We start from the raw sequence: 24,536 nt of genomic DNA on the forward strand, positions 1-24,536 counted from the left end.
TCATTCAGTTAAAGAAAACACAGTTGATGGTGTCCTTAACTGTGTATGCATTGAATACACATGTTCTGATGAAGGCAGTCTCATGTTACCAAAGCACCGAAATGTCAATTTTTCGTCAGATGAACACATGAGTATTCAAAATTCGTGACCCTACTAAGACTGGTATATTACAATTTGGGAAAACTCACCAAACGTCACTTAGTAATTGGGGTCCATGTCAACATATGTTAAATCACACAGTCCAGCGTACGTGCATGCCTAGATACACTTACACTATCCCCATACCTTTAATCCATGTTTTTTTGTATGATGTCACAAAATTGTTGGGCATACAGGTGAAGTTTTCAAAATCACAGTGTCAACCTCAGTGGCAGCCAGGCGTGCAACACCCATTGGGCTCAAAGGGCTTCAGCCCCCCCCAGTCGTGTGTGTCAGTCCGGGCTGAGACAGCTTCCCAGGCACGCACACAGCCGCACCGGAGTACTTAACAGGTCTTTAAAAGACCATTTGCTTGTTAATGAGGCTTTGTTGTTTTTTCACCCCTTCTTAGAGCCCCTGCATCTGCCTATTGCTGGAAGAATTAGACCCCCACGAAATGTTTTCTTAGCCCTCCCCCCTCCGAAATGTGGCCCTAGTTGCGCCTCTGGTGGCAGCACAAGTAATGAAGGTGACCAAAGCCTCACCTTGAGCCTTTCCTCCCGTTGGGTTTTCAATAGAGCGATGATTTCCTCGCGTTGCTTTGCCTAATGGAGAAAAACACAGGCACTGATCAGTGGTCATCCAACTCACAGCCTCATCAGCAACACAGTAAAAGAGTTTAGTTCAGTCCAGGGGTCTCACAAACTCACATTTTAGCTTGGGTTTTTGCAGAGAAACCTGGGAAGAAGCAAGTGGCTTCTTCACTATTCCAGAGGTAGAAAACCAGCATAAACTGTTTGTAGATATCAATGCATTCCTGGTCGCTCTGTTTTTAGGTCTCGCTGAGCCCAGCGCATGCGCTGGCTCGAAGAGACATTTTGTATGTGGGCTCCAAAAAGTGCTACCAGGCCAGCCTAAAGCTACAGTGCATGTGCGCGGGCGCGCGCGCCGCACTTACTTTCACTTTCGCGGCCGCACGGCCGCTTTGCTGCACAGACCCAGCCTCCTCTGCCGGCACACCCACAACTGGCAACATTACTAGCGCTTGTTTTTAGACGCTATTTTTTTTTTCATGTGTTTAAGCACTCTACGAGTGCTTGTTGTTATAAGCTAGCTCCTTCGTGCATCTCTCCGTGTTCTCCCCTGTCTGTCTGTTTGCCCCACCTGCCCCCTCTCCTCCCATATTCTAAGTCAGCTTCCTACCACCAACCATCCTGCCTCCTGCTGTTCGTGTGAGCCTACTCCCACCCTCCACCTCCCGCTGTCCTTGAATCCTCCTTGTACCCCCCTCCCCACTCCCACTGTCCGCATGGCGTCCCTGCTCCCGCCCTCTCCTCTCCCGTTGTGCATGTTGCCTCCATTCTCACACTGTTCGTGCAATGTGCAAATGTTTCATATGGCGACAGTACTCAGCCACCAGCAAAGCACAGAACGACCCAAGCTGTCAAAACCGCCTCAGCTCACAGAAAGGGTCCGTACATGGCAAAATTAGGAGTATTGCACAGCAAGAGCATAAGCCCCCAGGAGTCCGAATAATCCGGGCAGGATCTCGGCATCCCCAGCCCCCGGAGACTGCACAGCCACAAAAAGCCAAGAGAAAACACAGTTGTGATTGTTACCAGAAGCAACAGTTCAGCATATCTCCAAACTTTGGGTCTTAATGAAAGCCCCACACGTGCACTGAATAGTCCCAGCAAAGCCCCTTGCATTGCATAGTCCTAAACAGAACCGCTCAAAATATGTATCCAATCTGACAGTACTGCCGCCTGCACACACCTGCTCCCGCCAACCCTTTTCAGCTTGTCGATAAGGCCGTTACAGGTCACTCGTCACCTTCACCTAGCAAAGGTCACTTCCTGTTCCAGCTACTAGGCTTCCGCTTCCGGTTTCAGCGACATCTGGGAGATGAAGTTTTCCATGTCTACTATGAACAAATGCAGGTATACGTTCAGCACGTTATCATGAACTACGGCTACGATGTGTTTTAGTCGTGTTTCTCTGTTCGCGACTATCGCATGAGGCAATTGTAATTGCATCTATATAGCGCTTACTGCCCCTGACGAGGCGTCAAAGCACTTTACTCCGGGCAGCACACTGTAGATGTATAGAGTTAAGTAAGCGTGACGACGAGTATTTACTGAACCAGGTGGGTAAACGTGCACACTTTAAAACACCGAATTTCTTCATCTAATTTTGAACAAAATTGTGTGTCTTTTGTTCATTTCTGAAGCATTCATCTACGAAATGTTACAATTGAAAGTTAACACGTGTTACATTTAATGTAGAAAGCATTAGCAGTGGTCGAGCCAACAAAACAACAGTGCGAGCCAGAACCTAGCTCAGGCTCTAGCTTGGTTCTAAGAGCTTGTGCACGAGCAGAGTCCTAAACACTTATTGTTTTGGTTACAGATTTGTGATTGTTTGTTAATGTATTTTGCAGATGCCGTTTTTGCCATGCCTTTCCTTGGTTATTAAAGTGGAATGAGTGGCCTCCAGAAAGCCTTGCCACGGTCATCCAAAGCACTTTAACATCACTCCCTCTGTAGTGCAAGCTCACTTTAGCATTCCTGCTTCTATCTTTTTCATGGTTTATTCTATATGATAGTAACTTGTGGCCATGAACGACCCGGTTATTTGGCGTTATACCGAGCGTTAATGTGGTCTGTTCCAGCAGAGCAGCTGATCCTCTCAGAACACCATTGCAAAGTTTAATATTCAATTTCACGCACAGAGTAAAATGAATGACATCATACTAGTGTTTTTGAATGTACTGTTTTCTCTCGACCGTTTTCTCTCTGCCGCACAAGTTAGTGCCCCTCAACGACTTAATATAGCGTAGTCCATTTAATCCATATTATCCGTATCTTGACCTAGCGACCGGTCTCTGTTTCAAAGTTTCAACAATGCATAGAAAATCCTTTGGGTTGGAGCATGTCCAGAAATTAAGTTCCCGTATCATTCCAGGTGTTGCTGGTGAACAGTTTAGTAACCGCAGAATGTTCTCCTACCTGTAATGCAGGTGGTTTTGAACTTTACTCGTCTTGGAGCAAAGAAGTAGAAGTACCAACCTTCATGGGCGCATCATTTTTTCAGTGCACTCTGTGCCGCTCTTAATGTCCCCATGCCATTCCCCATACCACCCCACCACCCCCACAACAGTGCATGCCTTCCCCCAATAGTTAACATTATTTTTTTAAATGAGCGCACCAATTCACCTTTTTAATTCATATTTCTTGTCATTTTGCATGTAGGATTAGCGCAGTTAAAACAGAACGGAGAAACACAGAGAAACCTGATATGCAGGAATAAACATCTTGTTTCATAAAATACTTAATTTCGCAAATTTGTATTGCCAAGCTTTGTAACTAGCAGATTGTTACTATTGCTAAATGTAGTGGTGTTCAGTTTACTTAGGATGGACTGATTCTGTCCCCTTGGTGTTGGAATTTGTCCTTCAGCTCATTGTAGATGTCAGCAGCGATCCTGCCTGCCTATTGTATGTTTGTTAGCGTTAAACTCTTGTGTGTATTTTTGTGTGGGTTTTTTGCTTCTCCGTAAGCATCGATTCGACACAAATAGGGGTGAGGCAGCGGATTGCTGTGCTGCTTTTTTTCAGGCTTGGCCACGCATCTAACTTTTTGATATTCCAGTGGGAGTTCAGCCAGGCTGCTTTGACACGTCTCAGTGTCATTCGGCTGTCAGTGTGAGTCTTCAGCTCCCCTCTGGCGCTCCGCATGACACATGATGAGAAGGGTGGGCCTTGCAATATAATTTTTTGTTAGTTGCATTGGTCTTCTATTTTCCTGACACACTTGTGCTTTTGTGTGTTTTGATGTCGACGTCAGCAGGAATTTGCGAAGAGTCCACCGGGGTTTTTACAGAAAAGTACTTCTATCGTGGCAGTGTACCTCAGAGTGTACCCGGTTCCAGCTGGCATTTAGAGTCTTTTGCAGTGTTAGTGTCAGGCGATAGGCACACTAGCTCAGTGATACTTTTTTTCTTAAAGATGGACCATGGGAAGGCTGATTAGGCCTTTCTGGGCTTCTAACTAGTCCTCCCCAGTCTATTATGCAGTGGATGCTCAACTCACTGAGCTGTTTTATTGGCCCTGGTAGTTGAACTCTGTTTTGTTAGCCCCCGTAGGCAAAATGGTAGACTCCTTGCCAGTGTCTGACCTGGTTGATTTTTGTTTTGTACACAAAATGAAAAGCGCATTGACAAAGCCAATAGCCATGCTTGCATTTTGAGGCCTGCTGAAGTGAAAAAGCGAGCATTTGCAATTCAGTAGGTCTCACATTTACGCGAGTTTGAGCTATTGACATTGCAAATGACAATGCCTTATATTTTTGTTTTTGTTTTTAAAACCTAAATAAAAGGCATTGTTATTTACAATGCCAATAGCTTAAACTCGCGGAAATGCGAGACCTATTGCATTGCAAATGCTTGTTTTATTTATCATGGACACCTCAATTTATACTTACTTGACTGCCATTCTAATCACAGTCACTTCAGATAGACATACTTTTATTCCAACATGCACTTCACATCGACATAACTTACATACATACATACCTTTACTACGACCTACAATTTACATCATCATGCACTTCAAATACATAGATAGGTAAGTTTACTAAGCAAAAAAGCCCTTGTTGCACATTACACATCATGTCAATATTTCATGGGCCCCACAACTTTTTATTTCTAGTGGGGAAGAGTCTCATATCTACTTATGAACCTTCTCAGATGTATACATAAAAACAAATATAGGTTCTATGCTCAAGAGGTGTGTGTCACATGTGTTGAGAAATAAGTACAAAAAATGTGATTAGGAAGTGCCTCACGTAAGCAACCACCATGGAGCTATTGGCAGGTTCTCGCCAACTTGCTCCCTCTCTCATAATCTGCACTTTCCTAAAAAGGAACGAAAACCAACACCCATAAGTGAAAAAGGAATGTGTGTGTGTGTACCCTAAAAAAGAATTTAGGTGCACATCTAGACATATATGTTCCTTAAAGATCCCCATCTGAAAAGGAGGAGAATCTCCCTCATCAACAAATTAAAAATGAGTTACGGAAAAGCACATTGCACTCGTCTTTCATTTATAGTGCCCGTACTCATAATAAAAAACACCATACCATATATAGACCATTTTAAAATTGAACGGGCTTTTTTATATAACACATCTGGGAGAGTTCATAAGTAGACAGTAGACTCTCACCCACTAGAATAGAAGCTGTGGGGCACATGAAGTATTGACATGATGTTAATGTGCAACAAGGGCTTTTTTGTATATAGTTGAGTGAGGGTGCCACTTTTTGCCTATATATCCCTCTAATGCTCTTGTTTGATTATAAGTTTGTTAAGCACCCGATTCTGCCTCATAACAACAAGAGTACACAGCAAGATCATAAATACAATTTGCATATAAAAAGATAACAGCTGGAATGCTCTTTATTACTTACTATCCTGTGACTAATAACATTTATTGATGTTTCTGAGTGGCCTGGTCTGCAGCTCAGACAGTACCTGGAAGCCTGCAGCTTTTCTCCAACCCGGCTGTGAACACAGCTGGGTTGGAGGAATAGAATTGTGCAAGTCTGTTTGGCCAGCCTAAGACGGCCAGCCAGACTTGCAAGCCCATTTCTAAGTGCCCACCACTCCTCCCGGCCCCACCTCGCTATACATAAATGCTTAAACCAGTCACAGAAAAATAAAATGATGTGGTTTTATTATCATTTTATTTTTCGGTCACTGACTCCTCTGCCATTACGGAGGAGCCACCCCTGGGTGAGAGATAAAATATTTCATCAACCTTGCCTGCTCTTCCCTATTTAACAATGTACTCTCAGATTAAAACCAAGGAGGTGAAACCTCGCACCAGGTCTCAGCGGATGGACGGATAGAACTATTCCAACACATCTGTAATATTACGCTTTGCTAAAAGCAAAGCAAAAGCTATACTTTAAGTGGAGGCACTCTCTAGTTAAGCTTGTGGAAATCAGCCTAACTTAACCACCTCTGGGGAATTTGTTAGTGTACAACCTGTTGTGGCTGTTAAAAACTCGGTAACAGTGGCCCAGTAGAAGGAAACTGGGAGACAGGATCAGAGCATATGCAGCAGGTCAACATCTGGTGACTGACATTGGGGACAGTTTGAGTCTGCTCAGGGGTATAGTTCATTAATATTGTTGGATCTTAAGTAGGCAGGATTCAGGATATTGATTTGAATGTATCAAAGCCAGGCATTGTGTGACACCTTTAGGGGGTATTCCATTATTTTATGCCATTTGGTACCATATAATGTCTTTCCTAGATCCAACCCCAAGTATCCTGTTGCTGCGAAAAGACACCATAAAACCCCTTTATGAATTTGCCGCCATTCCCTACAGTGTAAAGCATCTGATACACTTTATGCATAGTGGGTTCAAAAACTTGAATTTGAAACAGATCTTGCAGTACCTTTGTAATACATTTATAGGTGAGGAACTGTCCGGAAGGAAGAATATAGCCTGTCATAAGCTTTGAGAAGTCTAATAATGCGTCATTGACAAAAGATTTCCTAGCACTGACAGACGCGATTCAGTCCATGACCGAATCTGACCAGAACGTATCCATCCTGACCGAGTGGGGAGGCCAGGCAGAGCAATAGCTGGTGCTAAGGGTGCTTTTGGCTTATTAATCGCACAAGTTCTGTCAAGGCAGGAGAGCGCTGTTCGATACACCCTGGGGAAGTGCAAGCGAGAATGTTTGGAGGGGAACACAGAATAGTGAAATAAATTGTTCTTGAAGGTAATGAAGCTCATCCCAGTCTCATACAAGGATCAACCCCGCCAGAAATCAAGCAACCTACTGCAGCTGGGCCGCTAAATAATATCGCTCAAATCCAGGAGAGCTAGACCACCCACCTCAACCGGTAATTTCAAGATAGGCAGAGCCACTCTACTGCATTTCGCACCCCAAAATGAAGCAATCAGTAATTTGACAAGGTCTCTGAAAAGGAACAAGGAATAAGTTAAGGAGTATTCGCAAAGTAATATAAGAGGCGAGGAAGTACTACCATCTTTAACACTGCAACTCACCCCATAACTTATATGGGAAGAGAGGGCCAAAATGTAACTTGGCTGCGGATGGGCCGGACTGTTCTGTCCAGGTTGCCATCCCGCAGATCTGAGGGTGAAAGGTAAATATTAATTCCCATGTATCTGAATGTCACCTATTCACACCGTAGTCTAGGGCCTGTTAGACCCTTTCTGCAGGGTCACCCCAAACGTTTTACCTTCCTCCTCCCCTTTTTGCTGAATTCAGTTTTGTTGGCTTTTCTACTCTGGGCACTTTACTTACCACTGCTAACCTGTGCTGAAGTGCATGTGCTCTGTACTCTAAAGATGGTAACATTGGCTTATTCCCAATTGGCATATTTAATTTACTTATAAGTCACAAATAACGTGCACTATATGAGCCCAGGGCCTGGAGCACTGATTGTGCCACCTACTGCAGTAGCGCTTTAAATATGTTTCAGATCTGCCACTGCAGAGCCTGTGTGTGCAGTTGTAAACTGCCATTTCGACCCGGCAAGTAAACCTACTTGCCAGGCCCAAACCTTCCTTTTTATTACATATAAGTCACCCATAAGGTAGGCCCTAGACAACCCTAATGGCAGGGTGCAGTGTATTTAAAAAATAAGGCATCTACTTTTCAGTGTTACATGTCCTGGTGGTGAAATACTCTTAAATTCATTTTCACTACTACAAGGCCTATCTCTCCCAAAAGTTAACATTTGGATTACCTTATTACATTTTATAAGTGTAATTTCCAATTGGGAAAATATTAACATTTGAAGTTTGGTGTTTCTGGACTCACAATTTAAAATCCCCACTTATGGTGAAGTTGGATTTTAAGTTGCAAGTCTGAAAATACCACTTTCAGAAAGTTGTCATTTTCTTACTTAGACCATTTGGTGCCTTCTGCCTGTCCCTGGAATACACGTCTGGGGTGGGAGACAGCTGGCTTCCTGCATTCCCTCTAGACAGCCACCCACAAAGGCAGAGTAGAAGGTGTGACTGAGCAGCCAATTGCATGTTGATGGGTCACCCTGAGGCAGGATGACAGGGAAGAGTTGACACTTGCACTTGAATAGGGCTGAGCCTGTCCCCATACAAAGGGTTGCATACCCCCCCCTGTAGTGAGTATGGGGCCAGGGCAGGAAAGACAGGCCTTGTGCACTTCAAAGCATCTCTTTGAAGACTTCCTACTTCAAAGGCCAAATTGGGTATATGGACTAGACCTCTGACACCGTGATTTGAGCACCCTACTGGAACTAAGGACATTCTGCCCGGAAGAAGAGCTACTGTGCTGTAGGAGAGACTGCCACTTTGCTAACTGCTTTGCTGTGTTAGCCTGCTGCTTGCTGTGCTGTAGGAGAGACTGCTACTTTGATAACTGCTTTGCTGTATTGGCCTGCTGCCTCCTGCTTCTTGCCTGGGAGTGAGATTATTAGACCTGCTCTCTACATCTTTGAACCCAAGTTCTCCAAAGACTTGCCTACTGTTTTCAAGTCTCAGGGCCACCAAAGGCTTCTTTCAACTCTGCTTCAGCTGCTGGACTCTGCCAAATACGAGTCCTGCCTTGCCAAGACGTGCCAATTCAGTCCTAAGACTTGGGAAGTGGGTTCTGCAGCTGCTTTTCTACAAAAATAGATGCATTGATGACTTTGCGCCAATCGCAAGTGATGCAGTGCCCCTCAACGCAGAGCTGCTTTGAAGATACCCGACTGCGAGAATTGACGATGGAGCACCTGCATTGTAAAGGGTTCATCGACGACGCGGGAACCAACAGCCAGGCTCACGCAGACCCTACATCATAAGTGGTTAGTTGCTGACCCGGGCCCCAACTGATAGGCTCGATGATGACGCATCGCCTGCATCAAAAGTGATTCAACGACGACGTGGGAGACTACAATGCTAGACACCAACGCATCTACCCAACTGCGTGGATGGGAACTGACTCATCGAGTCCTTGACGCTTGCTCCATCGAAGGTACTTTTTCAGTGGGCTCTGTCTCCGTCCTGTAGCCGGCCTGCCCTCCATTGTGGTCGGCCTGAAACTTGGATTTACCCAGGTCCAGCACGACCTCAAGTAACTCCTAAGGCGCTATTGTCTTTTAAGCACTATATTGCATTTTATTCTTTAAAAAAAAACATCTCAAGTTCTTTTTTGATTTTTGTCATTTTGGTCTTGTTTTACTCAGATAAATATCCTCTATTTTTCTAAACTGGTGTGGTGTCTTTTTGTTGTGTTTTCACAGTGCTACTGTAATTGTGTTGCACAAATACTTTACACATTGCCTTAAGTTAAGCCTGACTGCTCTGTACCAAGCTACAAGAGGGTGAGCACAGGTTGATTAAGGATTTGTATCTGACTTATCCTGAATAGACGTTTGGTCCCTACTTGGACTGGGTTCACCGTCCAAACCTCTGCAAATAGAGACCCAATGTTTAACACTGGTGATCAGCAGTGAGGACAGGAATTGTATTTGTGCAGTACTTATAGTAATTTGGTGAACATTACATTCCACATCTAGACCAATTTGAAGCAATTGTCTCTGATCCCAATTCGTGTTTTTCCTACTCTCTTTAATTGGTATTTTTAATTTTTCTATTGCCCCTGATTGCCATTTTTACTTTTTCCTATGATGTCTCTGATTGACGGTCCCATATCTGCACCTGCAAACATGGATTTTGCGTTGGCCAAGCTGAGAAAATACACTGTGAGCCAACTCACGGATGTTTGCAAGGGATTTAAGTTTTCTACCTTCACAAAAATGTTGGAGCTGCAAGAGGCGCTGAGGGCAGGGTTGGAATCTAGGGATGCAGCACATGAAACCCCAGAGAATGAGGATGATGGGGAAATACAGGATGATGGAGAGCTTGACCGGGATTGAGTGGAAAATCTGGGAATGCCTGTGGGACAGGGGCAACCAGCCTGCAAGGACAGATGGTCCCTGTTAGAAATGGGGGTCTCTAGTTGGCAGAGGTAAGTACCTTTGTCCAAATAGGGACCCTTGCGTCTGGTCAGGGTGAGGGGGAAACACATTCTAGATAACCCCTGCTCATCCCCTTGGTAGCTTGGCACGAGCAGACAGGCTTATCCCAAAGGCAATGTATAAAGTATTTGTACCAACACTCACAGTAACACAGTGATAACACCACAATTGGACACCACATCGGTTTAGAAAAAGTAAGTATCTTTATTTAAACTTAACAAGACGAAAACGCCAAAAATCCAACATACAAGTATTAAGAAAAATTACTTTCAAAAGGTTTTAGTGACTGAGTCCATAGAAAACTATGGATGCGTGATTTTTTGCAAAGTCCTGTTGTTGCGACAAAATTCACCAAGCCAAACAGCCTCAGCGATGGGAAGTGTTGAAAAACAAAGAGATGCGTCGTTCCTGAGACCTTCGTGGATGAGATGCGACAGTTACGCTGGACACAGGGTAGGAATGCGTCACATCCGGTCTGTAGGGGGAAGCGATGCGTCGATTCTGAGTTGACTCCGATCCGCAGGTAATGCGTCGGGGAAAACGTGCCGTACAGGGAAGATGCGTGGAAATCCGTGATGTGTCGGCGAATGATGCAGCAGCGGCAAGCGGCGCTGTGTCGATGTTTTCAGCCGCGATCCCTCGATGCATCGATTCTTGCCGCAGCGACAGGCGCTGCATCGGTTTTGGCAGCAGCGTGGCCGGCGCGGGGAGATTCTTCTCACACCATGGCATTGCGTCAGAAAAACTGTCGCAAGAAGAGCGATGTGTCGATTTTCTTGTTGTTGATTTGCTTTCCAGCTCCCAGCAGCAGAAACAACCTCCAGAAGCCCCACAGAGTCACAGGCACTCCTAGCAGGCAGGTTAGAACTCCCAGCAAGGAAGTTCAGGGGAGCAGGGGGTGAAGTCTTTGTGTTCCTGATACTTCAAAACTGGAGGCAAGCTCTACTCAAGCCCTTGGAGACTTTCCTCAAGCAAGGGACACAGCACACAGCAAAGTCCTTCTCCTTTCTTTGGCAGAAACAGCAACTGCAGGCCAAGCCGAGACACACAGCAAGGACAGTACTTCTCCTCAGTTTCTCCAGCTCTTCTCCTCAGCAAAGGTTCCTCTTGATTCCAGAAGTAGTCTAAAGTATAGGGGTTTTAGGTCTAATACTTATACCCCAAAATGTCTTTGTTCTCTTTGTGCAAGGGTCTCTGGGCAGTTCCCCGGCAGGTGGTGGAGACAGCATTGTATAAGGCAGACAGGCCCTATTCAGGTGCAAGGGAAATCTCCTCCCACCACTCTACATGCAGACTGGGCCTATTCAGGTGCTAGTGAGAACTCCTCGCCCTACTCTGAATGCAGCCCATGTCTATTCATCCCAGCCCTGACTCATACAGGAAAGGCAGAACACACATCAAACCTCCCCCCGTGGCTGTCTGAGAGAATGCACCTCCCCAGCCCCTGTCACTCCAAAACCAGACAATCAATACACAAACAGGCAGAGGCACACAGAATAGTTAAACAAGAAAATACCTACTTTCTAAAAGTGGCATTTTCAAACACACAATTTAAAAACCATCTTTAGTAAAATATGTGTTATTAAATTCTGAGTTCAGAGAGCCTAAACGTTATTTTTCTATCTTATCCCTATGGGAAGATATGTTTGTAAAATGTTACAAAGCACTCCCCATTCTGTCCTATGGGGCAAGATAGCCTTTCAATAGTGAAAAACGAAATTGGCGGTATTTCACTATCAGGACATGTCACACACACCAGTCCATGTTCTACCTTTCACATACACTGCACCCTGCCCACAGGGGTACCATGGGCCTACCTTAGGGGTGACTGACATGTTAGAAAAGGGAAGGTTAGGGCCTGGCAAGTGGGTGCACTTGCCAAGTCGACATGGCTGTTAACAAACGCACACAGACACTGCATTGGCAGGTCTGAGTTACCGTTTCAGAACTACCCATGTGGGTGGCACAATCAGTTCTGCAGGCCCACTAGTAGTATTTGATTTACCAGCCCCGGCACACTCAGTGCACTTTTCTAGGGACTGACCAGTAAATCAAATATGCCAATCAGGGAGAACCAATCATAATCACATTTTACACAGTGAGCATATGCACTTTAGCACAGATCAGCAGTGGTAAAGTGCCCAGAGTCCTAAATCCAACAAACACAGGTCAGGAAAAAATAGAAGGAAGAAGCAAAACGTTTGGGGATAACCCTGCAAAATGGGCCAAGTCCAACAGCCCCTCCCTCCCTCACCCCTCCACCGGGCAGGGAGCAGTGTGTCCTCTAAAGGCCTGTTCCCAGAGGAGCTGGGGGACAGGAGACAGGAAAGGAAACTAAAGTTACAACTTGCCAAACTAAAGTTAGAGGCAAAGCAAAAGAAACAGGCTTTAGAGGAGAAAAAGCTGACCATGGAGATGGAAGAGAAAAGACTGGTTATAGAGGAAAAGAAAATGATGTTGGCTTAGGAGCGGAGCCTGAGAGAGCTGGATTTGAAATCCAGGAGGGCTGAGTTCAGCCAAGATGGTGGCAGCATTTCTGCAGTGCCCTCTGACAGGCAGGTCCACATACCGAAGGGTTTGGTGTCTGACTTTGTCATAGGAGATGACATAGAATGATGGTTTGAGGTCTACGAAATTTCTTTACAGATGCACAATGTCACTGAGGGAGCTTGGGGAGCTATTCTGTGGAAGCAAATCCAAGTGAGGGAAGGGACACTCTACTGGCTCAAGAAAGGAGTGACAGGATGAGGTATTTCCCCATGAAGAAGGCCCTAATAAGAAAGTTTGGTGTGATCCTAGAGAAGTACAAACAGAAGTTCAGGGAAAATCAGATGCTAGCCCAACAGAACTGGGTGGATTGTGTGGATTTCTTTTGCAAGTCAGTGGATGGCTGGGTGAAGGGCAGTGAGGTAAACAATTACTGACCTATTTTTTATTGTTATTGGGATGATCTTTTATATATTTTAACGATGCATTTTATTGAGCTTTTGATGTGAACAAAATGGACATGGCCTGTTAGTTTTTAGAAGTATTTTTTGCATATTTGCACATTGACTTTGCACTTTTGTATAAGAATGTATGAAACAACTTGTATGTACTTTTATGGATGTTTTAAATATATCCGAATAAAGATCATTTGATTGATTGATTGTATAATTTGTTTGCTCAGGAGCACTTGTACAGTCTTTGTTTTCCAGATCTGTCACAACACCTTATTGATAGTAAGCTCACTGACCCAAGGGAGCCTGCTAAGGAGGAAGACCTCTGGATCAGTAGCAGGGTCCAAAGGAAGGTACCTTAGATTGACCCCAAGAAGGGTGATTCAGGCTCCTCCCAGCAGAGTTTGGGGGAGGTCAAGGGAGACACAGACAGGTCCCAGTTTAAGGGGGGAGAAAAGGGTTCTCGTGCCCCTTCTGTCAAAGTCAAGTCAAGTCAAGTCAAAAATTGGCTTTATTTGGTTAAAAAATTTTAAAACCATCAAAGCATACACAGTAAAATTCCTATCACAATTAATCACATTACTGTATCATAATTAACACAACTAAATATATTACAATGTAGAGTGCTATACAATTGATAAGTATAAAAACACAATAAAAAGTTTGTCACCCAATGGAAAATTAATTGTTTTTTATAAAAATTTCAAAAATCATTGCATCCAGTAGTCGTTACAGTAAAACTTTCTGTTACACTGCGGACATGAAGAGGCAGAGGGGGGCGATTAGGGTAGCAGCATTTTCTTACGACATCTCACAGCCCCTATAATATAACTTGCCACCCCAAAACAAATTGCAGAAGACCCAAGCATTTGTAAATAAACCAGAGCTGGTCTGACCTGTTCAAAATTACAACATCTTAGCAGTGGCAGGATAAATTTATTTCGCTGCAGTACATAGAACTCGCAGAAAAAGATCATATGCAGGACATTTTGGTCTGATTTGTTGTCACACGGGCAAGGCCCTAAAGACCCACTTTTGGCATACCCCCGGGGGAAAGATAGCAACCATGGGAGCATGCCGTGTTTGAACCTTTGCAGAACAAACAAATGAGATTTTACTGCCTTAATCGCGGTTTTACTTAAGGCCCTATGGTTTGTAAACAAATCAAGGCTACCCATTGACTCCATTTGAGTTTTAATATAATGGATCCATGGTATAGCCATGGCCTTGTCCAAGGACAGACAGTCCTGAATAATTAGTTGATTTAGATTCGGAGCTTGCTGGGACCAGATTCTAAGCCATCCTAAAACCGGTGCCACAGCAATGTGGTCAGAAATATAACCAGCGCCCAAGTCTTCATGAATGTTAAAGGATGCTGCAGATTGAGGGAGCGATAGGACTTTTCTAAAAAAGACATTTTCTGCCATTTGGATCTCACTAGATTTAGTATAGCCCCACACCTCACTCCCATACAACACCATGGGCAAACATTTGGCGTTATAAATTTTCATGATGGCCGGTACTGGCTTACAACCTAAACGTTTAGCAAAGCCCAAAAGGGCCCCTGTGGCCTTCACTAATGTTTTTTTTTTTTCAATGAGCGTTGCATTACCCACGATCTTCTATCGTCAAAGACAATACCCAAGTATGGGAAGGCAGGTATTTTACTTAGCTCCTGCCCTTTACAGACAAATGATGCCCTTTTCGCCCGACTGCTGCCTAACGTCATAGCGTGTGATTTTTTAAAATTAGTTTTCAAATCCAAAGAGTCCATAAAACTAATAAAACAATCTAGAAGTGATTGTAAACCTCTTGCCGTCCTGGCTACCAACACAGCATCATCTGCGTATAATAGCGCAGGAATCTTTTTATGGCCCACTCTCGGGATGTCCTTACTTGATGAAATTAAGGCTTCACCCAACTTGTTTATATAAAGTGTGAACAGCAGAGGAGCAAGGATACATCCTTGCCTTACCCCTCGATTTACTGGCCAGGCGTCCGTCAAGCTCCCGTTCTCATTGTAACGCACAGCAGCACTAGTGTCTTTATGAATATCGGCTAGGAAGGATATCAGTATGGGATCTAGACCTATATCAGTCAGAGCAGTCCAAAGTTTCTGACGGTTTACAAGGTTGAACGCAGTGGACAGATCCATAAAGGCTAGATGTAAATCCCCCTGCTTTGCGACCGTGTACTTCCCTATGAGGAGGTGTAAGTTGAGGCATTGCCCAACAGTACCTCTTCCTTTTCTGAATCCGAACTGCAAGTCTGAGATGACTGCATTCTCTTCCAACCAGTTTGTCAACCGCTCCAAGACCACTTGCCCCATGATTTTTGCTGCTGAGTCCAGGAGAGAGATCGGCCGATAACACGCCGGACCCTCTCTTGAACCCTTTTTAAATATAGGAACAATAACTGCTTTGCCCCAGGACACTGGGGAGCCCACTATGGTGACTGCGTTAAACACAGCAGTTAAAACCTTTGCCCACAAATGCGGATCTGCCCAATAAAGATCTGCTGGCACCCCATCCGGGCCGGGTGCTTTCCCATGTGCCGTGGACTCAATGGCCTCCAACGCTTCCTCTTCTGTGAAGTTAACCTTTCCTACCTGAGTGGGTTTACTTTGAATCACAAGAGATGATTTATTTATTCCAGCATAGAGGCCACCGTAATGCTCCACCCACTTATCTGGTGGAATGAGGCAGTCTTGATTAGTGTTTACTGTCTCATTAAACAAGGGACTGTTAATCACTTTCCAAAAATGAGTACTACTTTTCAGAATACTCACTTTGGTCAGTTCCTCCCAGGCCATATCTTTTAACTCAATTTTCCTACTTTTAATAGCCTTTTTATAAGACCTTCTTGCCTCCGCAACCTTCTGTGCGTCCTTGCCAGGTTCTTTAAGCACTTCTAAAAGGGCCATATGGGTGTCACTACAGGCTTGGTTAAACCAATTTTTCAATTTCTTGGGCCTTATTTTACTTTTTCTAGTCAAATTAACTGTTACCTGTACTGTGATGCGATTAAAAGCATCCAGAATATCCCATGGATCTGGATTTCCTCCTAGGCATTTTGCCAGGTCCTCGGCATTACTCATGTACAGGTTTTCCAGAAAGTCGCTAGGAGTAATGACCTCCCACCTTAGCCTGCGTCCTTGACATTTGGAGACTATATTAGAATTTAAAATAGTGGATGGTACAAGTTCAGTATTTAGTGCCCTAATATTGATAGTCAACGTGAGTGGATTATGATCACTAAAGCCTCTCTGATCCACACTAAAAGGACCTAGAGAGTCCCTCAGTAGACATGACACTAAAATGTAGTCAATCGTAGACTCATTGCCTTGGCCATTAAAAGTTGGGACAGGGCGCTGAGTTTCCCCTTGTGCTGGGACAAACAAGTAATATGTCGATAAAAAACTCTCCAGATAGACCCCACTCCTAGTGTGCTCGAAATGAATATTCCCGAGTGGGTCTTCCTCAAAATCCAAATTCTGTAAACATTGCATGAGACAAACATGAATATTAAAATCCCCAAGCACTAACAAATAATAAAAGGAATTGTTGTGTTCATCATAATCATCCAGGAACCCTGATAATGCTAGTAGATGTTCTAACTCATCATTCCTGGTGAAGGAATTATAAAAATTTACCATTAAAATAGTAGGCAAGTTATCACCCTCCAATCTTACTGCTAAAATGTTTGGGGAACTTGTCACTACTAATACAGCTTTGTATAGTAGTTTCAGACTGAATAACAACAGAAGTCCACCCCTGGATCTCCCCATTGTGGAAGGAGTTGCAAATTTAATGAATGATTGATAACCATCCAGGTAATAACCTTCTTTAGCTTCCCACGTTTCCTGTAAAGCTATAACATGATGGGCAACAAGAAAAGCCTCCCAGTTGGTATCCCCTCTTTTGGATCTTAGTCCGGCAATATTCCAGGATAAGATTGCCATCTTGTTCTCAGATACTGCGAGACTTAATTCTTTGGGGTCCTGATTCCCTGTTGGCAATCTGTCACTCACTGGTGAGTCACCGTCCTCATGTTCCACTGTGGGACTCCCAAAACCACCTTTCCGCCCTGCGGACTCCCCCATTAGTGTAAAGCTTAAAACAGACCCGTTTCTCATATTGTCCCCTTCCCTGGGCAAAATATTTTGGACTCTATCACTGGTAGGTGTGGCACACTTTACCATTAAACCACGGTCAACACATTGTAATCCCAAATCCGTGGTCGGACACACCATACATCCATACACTGAGGGGATTGTTCCCAGTTCTACACTGTCACCATCCCCAAGTCAATCATTTGCATTTAGTGAGCTTAGTGCCTCATATCTATTAGTCAGGGCCACTGTACTAGTCGGGTAGACCAGTTGTAATCTATGTCCTGTCTCACTATTTAATCCAGTGTTGACTGGGGGGTAGAAAAACCTAAGTGGGAGTACATTTACAGAGTCAAAATGGATCCTTACTGATCCGGCCTGCTTAAGAATGTGGTCCACCAGTATAGGGCAGCTAAAACTTACCACCGCACAATCCCCCTTGAGAGACTTATTAGTTTTACCCACCCAGGGTACCCTCCACACCATTTTAAAGTTCTTAAACAGGTGATCCCCCAACACTGTTTTGGTGGTTAAGTAATGTAAAGCCCTGTTTTTAAGGGTACTCCAGTGTTCCTCTTTTCCCTCCTGCATTTTCGGAATGTTTGCCAAAATCACCGTATAGGGACATGCTTCTGGGGAGAGGTGCAATGCTCTTTCTCGCGGGTACCTCTGCACTGGGGGGCTAATTTTCCACTCTGGTCCTCTAGGACCCTTCTTTACCCCCTGAGTTACTCCCACTCCTACAGCTATGGGCGGTGTAATCGACGCTGCTACATGGGGTACCGGAGATATTTGGGTTGCTATAGTCAACATCGGGTCAGTCCGGTTAATTACTGTGGTAGCAACGGCTCTCGCGGAGTGCTCCTTGAGAGGCATTGAACCCTGCACTGACACTTTTTGACCAGCAATATGCTTTTCGATGGTAGTTAATCTGCCCTCTATTTGCTCTAATTTCACCATAACCGGTGAAATGAGTACCCCTAAACATTCTTTCATGGCCTTGATAAACTCCAACATTTTCCCCCCCAAAACATTTTCTAAATTTGCGTCCTCATGAGATAAACCCCCAATTGCCCTCCCATCTATACCGTAATTTGAAACATTTTCAACATAAACATCAGGCCCAGTCACAGAATTTTTACTATTCCTGGGTTGTTTCGCCTGTTGCCTGCTGCCCCTGGGCACATTACTGGCCTTTCTTTTCCCAGTCAGAGATTTACCTCCAGCCGATCGAAGCTGTCTAGTACAAGTTACTACAGAAGAAGATGGTACACTAGGCACGGGGGATGCCTCCGCCGTGATAGACAGACTCAGGTCTAACACCGCTCCATTTGAGGCTGGGCAAACTGGGAGGGCCAGGGACGGGGCAATTGTCTTAGGCACATCTATGTTAAAACTTGGAGGGAGGGTTTGAGAAGATGGGGCCAGAGATAACCTTCGTTCCACGAGCTCGATTTCTTTTGCCACAGCGGTCTCTGCTCGTTTTAAATAAGCGTCCAAGGACCCAACCCCCCCGCACCCTTTAGCAATAGATTTAGCCATGAAGTGAGATCACAATGTCACAATAAGACCTAATAATTAATGTACGGCTGGCAGCTGAAGACCACAATTGGTACTTGTATCCAAACAGGGCACCCTCCTTACATATCGCTGTTAGTTTCCGGCTGTGGTTGCAAGGTACAGGGCCCAGCCTCCTCCGGCCTCCTTCGCCCGGTGCCGACAGCTGAGTTCCTCCTTGCTCGTCTCCTGGCGTCGGAAATGCGTGTGGCCGCTAGATCGTCTGGGATCTGTAGTCCCGATGCCCCTGGACCCCCCTCCTCACTGCGGCCGCTGGTAGATGGATGAGGTGCGGCGGCGGGAGGGGAGACTGGAGACAACCGGACAGTCAAAGAAGGCGGCAGGCATGACCTGCTAACGCAAAACGACCCCCTCGACGCAGCACCGAGAACGCTGCACAGATGAGTGTGGGCTTCGAACTGGAGTGTATCTCCACACGGGAGATTGGAATTACTGTACCCCCTTTCAGTCAATATGCTGCGGGAAGGCGATCCAGCGGGGAGCAGGTAAGCGGGTAAGCGAGCAGGCAGATCTTCTGAGAAGTGTGCTCCATTTCCAACCCAGCTGCTTTGATTGTTCTCACCTAGGACACAAGCAGGGGGACTCTCTCTGTCCTAAGAAACCACACACTGGTGGTACCTCTACAGGGGTGACCAATGTGACCTTAGAGGTAAGTAGTCCCCAGGTGCAGGTTGTAGACCATGTCGTAATCTTCCTTAGTTGGGAGGGGCACTCAGGTGGTGAGTTGGTGATCCCTGAGGGTGGAAGGCATCACTTCCACCAGGTGACGGTGAAGGAGGTGGGGTGCGGAGGTGACCCAGAGGAGGGTTATAGCTGGTCCCCAAATGCGCAGAGTGCATTCAGGAGAATGATTTGCCTCAGTGTCAGGGGAACTGGGAGGGGCGGCTGCCACAAGTGCCCTAACAGTTCAGTTTGCTGGGGGTAGCTTTCTTAAGTGGAGAGTACAGGACCCCAGAGGGAGGAACAGGATGAGGGAGAGCCAACCCATGTCTCCTGTTAAGTCTCAGGATACAGACCAGTCTCAGGATGCCACCCCTGGAATGGTGAGAGATGAAGTCGAAAAAGGGTGCAAAGCACCCGGGCTACTGCCCACCACTTTGAGGAACCACAGAGGTTAGAGACCCCTGGATGGCCTGGGGCCTGGCTCTGGACAATGATAGCTGTCAGTGGCCTCTGTTTTTTGTTGTCCGTGTGGACAGAATTTTCCCTGTGTTGGGGACAGATGACAGACCCAAGGGGTGGAATGGACAACATCACTTTGTTGGCCGTAGTAGTACTGTCTGCCTACTGGGATGCATCTGTGAGCAAAGTAGGGTCAGGTGATTCACAGATGTGGTCTGCAGATGAGGAGGAGAGTTCCCCATGGGTCAGTTAAGTGGCTCAGGAGAGTATAAACAGAGGGATCCAATTGAGTTCAGTGAGGTCCAGAACTGACAAGTGCCTCTGCAGTAGTGGGTCATTGTCCAAGTTCAATCACCCTAAGCGGGGAAGTCCATCAAGGTACTGAATATTCTGCCCTGGCTTTAGTCTGGAGGGGGGTTGTGTTGGACCCGGCCCGTCCTGCAGGGTCACCCCCAAACATTTTGCCTTTCTCCTCCCCTTTTTGCTGAATTTGGTTTTCTTGGCTTTACTACTCTGGGCACTTTAACACTGCTCACCTGTGCTAAAGTGCATGTGATCTGTACTCTAAACATGGTAATATTGACTTATAAGCAAATACAATATGGCAATTGGGGATGAGCTCCTACTAAAGTGCACTATATGTGCCCAGGGCCTGTACATTAAATGCTATTAGTGGGCCTGCAGCACTGCTTGTGCCACCCATTTCTGTGGCCCTTTTAACGTCTCAGGCCTGCCACTGCAGAGTCTGTCTTTGCACTTTTAAACTGCCATTTCGACCAGGCAAGTTAACCTTCTTGCCAGGCCCAACCCTTCCTTTTTATTACATAATATCACCCCTAAGGTAGGCCCTAGACAGCCCTAGGGGCAGGGGGCAGGGTATTTAAAACGTAGGCTATGTACTTTTCAGTTTTACATGCCCTAGTAGTAAAATATTCTTAACTTCGTTTTTCAGTCCTGCAAGGCCTATCTCTCCAAAAATATAACATTTCGATTACCTTGTTACAACTTATAAGTGTAATTTACAATTGGGAAAAGATAGACATTTCAAGTTTGGTGTCTCTGGACTTACACTTTAAAATACCCATTGTATGGTGAAGTTGGATTTTAAGTTGCAAATCTGACAATGCCACTTTTAGAAGTTGGAATTTTCTTACTTAAACCATTTGGTGCCTTCTGCTTAAATACAAGTCTGGGGTGGGTGTAAGTTGGCTTCCTGCATTCCCTCTAGATATCCACACACAAAGGCAGAGTAGGAGGGAATGAGCACCCATCTGCATGTTGATGGGTCATCCTGAGGCAGGATGAGAGGGAGGGTCTTACACTTGCACTTGAATAGGACTGTGCCTGTCCCCACACAAAGGGTTGCATACCCCCTGCCCAACATAGTGAGTCTGGGAGGCCAGGGCAAGAAAGGCAGGGCCTTGTGCACTTCAAAGCATCTCCCTAAAGCCTCCCTACTTCAAAAGTCAAATTGGGTATAAATACTGGACCTCTGACATCAGGATTTGAGAACACTACTGGAACTAATAACAATCTGCCCGGAATAAGAGCTGCTGTACTGTAGAAGGGACTGCCACTTTGCTAACTGCTTTGCTGTGTTGGCCAGCAGCCTGCTGATTGCTGTGCTGTGCTGCAGGAGGGACTACCACTTTGCTACCTACCTCTCGGTGTTGGCCGGCTCCTTCTTGCCTGGGAGTGAGAAGGACTGGACCTGCTCCCTACATCCTTTAACTCAAGTTCTACAAGGGCTTGCTGGCTTGCCTCCTGTTTCTGCACTCTGCCATCCAAGAGGTGCCAATTCAGTCCTGGGCCTCGAAAGTGGGTTCTGCAGGTATTTTCTATAAAAAGCGACTCATTAATGACATCGCGCTGATCAGAAACGGCACAGTGTCCTTTGATGCTCACACAGCGTTGCTTCTAGGACATCCCTGCGCGTCTCGAAGACAACGCAGGGCTTGGCTGCGAGGCTTGCCAACAACACGGTGCCTGCATCGTAAGTGGTTTGACGCCAACGTGGGGCCCTACTGTGAGGCTTGACAATGACGCATCAACTGCATCTAAAGGGGTTCAACGAAGACGCGAGACCCAACTACGAACCTCGACACCGACGCATCTACCCAACTGTGTAGATCGGAACTGACGCATTCAGTCCTCGATGCTTGCTCCATCCAAGGTATTTTACAGCGGGCCCTGCATGGGTCCTGTATCCAGCCGGCCACCCATCCCAGTCGGACTGAACTTAAGATTTACCCTGGTCCAGTGGGACCCCTAAGTGCTATTGGCTTCTAAGCACTCTACTGCAGTTTATTCTTTAAAAATTCATATCACAAGTTCTACTAATTGGAGTTTTGTTGTTTTGGTCTTTGTTTACTCAGATAACTATGCTCTATTTTTCTTAAACTGGTGTTGAGTCTTTTTGTGGTGTTTTCACTGTGTTACTGTAATTTAAGTATTGCACAAATACTTTACACATTGCCTCTTAAGGTAAACCGGACTGCTCTTTGCCAAGCTACCAGAGGGTGAGCACAGGTTGATTTAGGTTGTGTATCTGACTTACCCTGACTAGGATTGTGTCTTCTACTTGGACAGGGTGTAAACCTCTGCCAACTAGAAACCCAGTTTCTAACAGGGTCCAACTGCACGTTTAGTGGTAACATATACCTTAACCCCAGGGGAAAAATACAGGATGTGGACCAATTTACTCTGAAGCAAAACACTGCAGCAAAATGATCCAGAAGTTGGGCAACTGAAGAGAGGTCTATGCTCGCATCCCTTGCATATAATACTAAATATAATTTTAAATCGCCTGCATATAAAGCCACCGTTTGTGGAATCATGAATTGCCATGCCCCATTGTACTCCAAGACGTTGTAGCCGAGGTGCGAGGGGTTCCACGGCCATAACAGATAGTAAATGGGAACGGGGCAACCCTGCTGAGTACCCCTACCTTTGGCTCCAGAATCAGAAATGCACTGCGTGGTCTTTACACGAGCCAATGGGTTTGCATACAGAATACACACCCGTTTATGCCAGTATGGGTCCACCCCACACAATTCCAGGACTTTGTACATCTATCCCCAATAAAGAGAATCATAACCTTTTTCAAGGTCGAGAGTGACACATGCAGCATTTGGAAACAATTCTGATGCATAATATTCTATAACCAACGATGATTAAGGGAGGTATTACGGTCAAGACTGAAGCATTCAGGATCAATAGCGAGCTTTAAGAGCAATATTTTTTATTTTTTTATTTATTTATGCCTTTTTCACAAAACAACAATACAATGCATGTTAGTCAAGTGAGGTACAATCCAGCACGTACTTAAATTCTTGGAATATATGCACATCACAGTTACAACCATCAACTCCTGTGTCTCTGCCATGAATAGGAAACAAACCCAGACAGCATTCGTCTCATCCCAGGGCATGCCGTGTCCCACACCCCTGCGCACGAAGGCAGGTCATCAGAGCATATCATGCAATTTTCGGCTCTGCGACCAAGGACCGAGGTCGACTCAGATGTCATCTAGTCATCTCTGCCCCCTATCCAGGGGACAAGGCGGTGGCAGCCCAGGGGAGAGGAGTGGGGGGCCAGTGTCCCCACCGTCTAGGCGAGACTCCTCAGCATGGGGCAGCAGGAAGCGCTTGAGGGGGTCCCATATATCTAGAGGTCTCGAGGCCCTGGGCAACGTCTCCGCATATCTTGTAATTTGGTCCTGACACTATGTCATGTCTTTCAGCCATTCCTTAAACTTGGGGGCCCGCCCTCGCCCCCACCTACACGCCACTCTGCGCTTAGCCAGCAGCAAGGATATCGTAACATATCTGCGTCGCCCCTTGGGAATTTGCTTAGTGTAACATAGCAGCGCAATTAGAGGGTCTTTCCCCACTGGCTGCTCTATCATTTCAGCGAGCGCCTCAAAGACCCTCGCCCAATACTCCATCACCGCCGGGCACTCCAAGGCCAAGTGTAGAAATCCAGCCCCCAATTCGCCGCATCTGTCGCATCTGTCTGAGTCCCGCAACCCAAGGCGACACAACCTAGCCGGTGTATAATACATGCGCTGTAAGTATTTGTAGTGAATAATACGGAGCCGGGCGCTCCCCGATATTTCCGCAGTTTGTAGGCAGCAATAGTGCCATTGGTCATCCGTTATTTCCCTGCCTATGTCTATTCCCCATTGAGCTCGTGCGGCGCTACAGGGTTGTTCCCCGTCCGTTCGAATCGTCCGATACAGGTTGGACACCAAGTGTCCAGGGCTTTTACTCTGCAGCAGTTGCTGCAGTGGCTTGAGGGAGTCCGGTTCCCGTGGGAAGCTCGGGAAAATAGTCCATAGGCCCTGCCGCAGTCTCGCATATAAGAACATCTCTAGCGGTGTAGGTTTTATGTCCCCAAAGAACTGGGCGGATGTGCAAAAGGTCCCCTTACTGAACAATGCCCCCCAGGTCTGCTTGTGGACACGTGCACAAAGCTGCCGGAATCCTGTCTCCTGCAACAGCGATAGGTCAGGGTGGTATGTCAGGGGCAAGGCCGCTGAGTATATATACAGCACGTCTACGCTCCTTCTAATGTAGTGCCACGCCCTTATCGTACTTGCTA

At 45.8% G+C, this 24,536-nt stretch overlaps 1 protein-coding gene and 1 long non-coding RNA gene across 2 annotated transcripts in view; one reads left to right on the forward strand and one right to left on the reverse strand.

Moving 5' to 3' along the window:
• Positions 1 to 24,536, forward strand: part of LOC146861483 (uncharacterized) — a 124,937-nt gene that overhangs the window by 93,275 nt on the left and 7,126 nt on the right. The window lies entirely within an intron of this gene.
• Positions 1 to 24,536, reverse strand: part of HOATZ (HOATZ cilia and flagella associated protein) — a 162,093-nt gene that overhangs the window by 60,451 nt on the left and 77,106 nt on the right. The window contains exon 4 of the mRNA XM_085645810.1: positions 684 to 743. Within this exon, the coding sequence (XP_085501936.1) occupies positions 684 to 743 (60 nt within the window). The remainder of the gene's footprint in view (positions 1 to 683; positions 744 to 24,536) is intronic.

Source organism: Triturus cristatus, chromosome 3_1 (assembly GCF_964204655.1).
Source record: "Triturus cristatus chromosome 3_1, aTriCri1.1, whole genome shotgun sequence".
Classification (NCBI taxonomy): domain Eukaryota; kingdom Metazoa; phylum Chordata; class Amphibia; order Caudata; family Salamandridae; genus Triturus; species Triturus cristatus.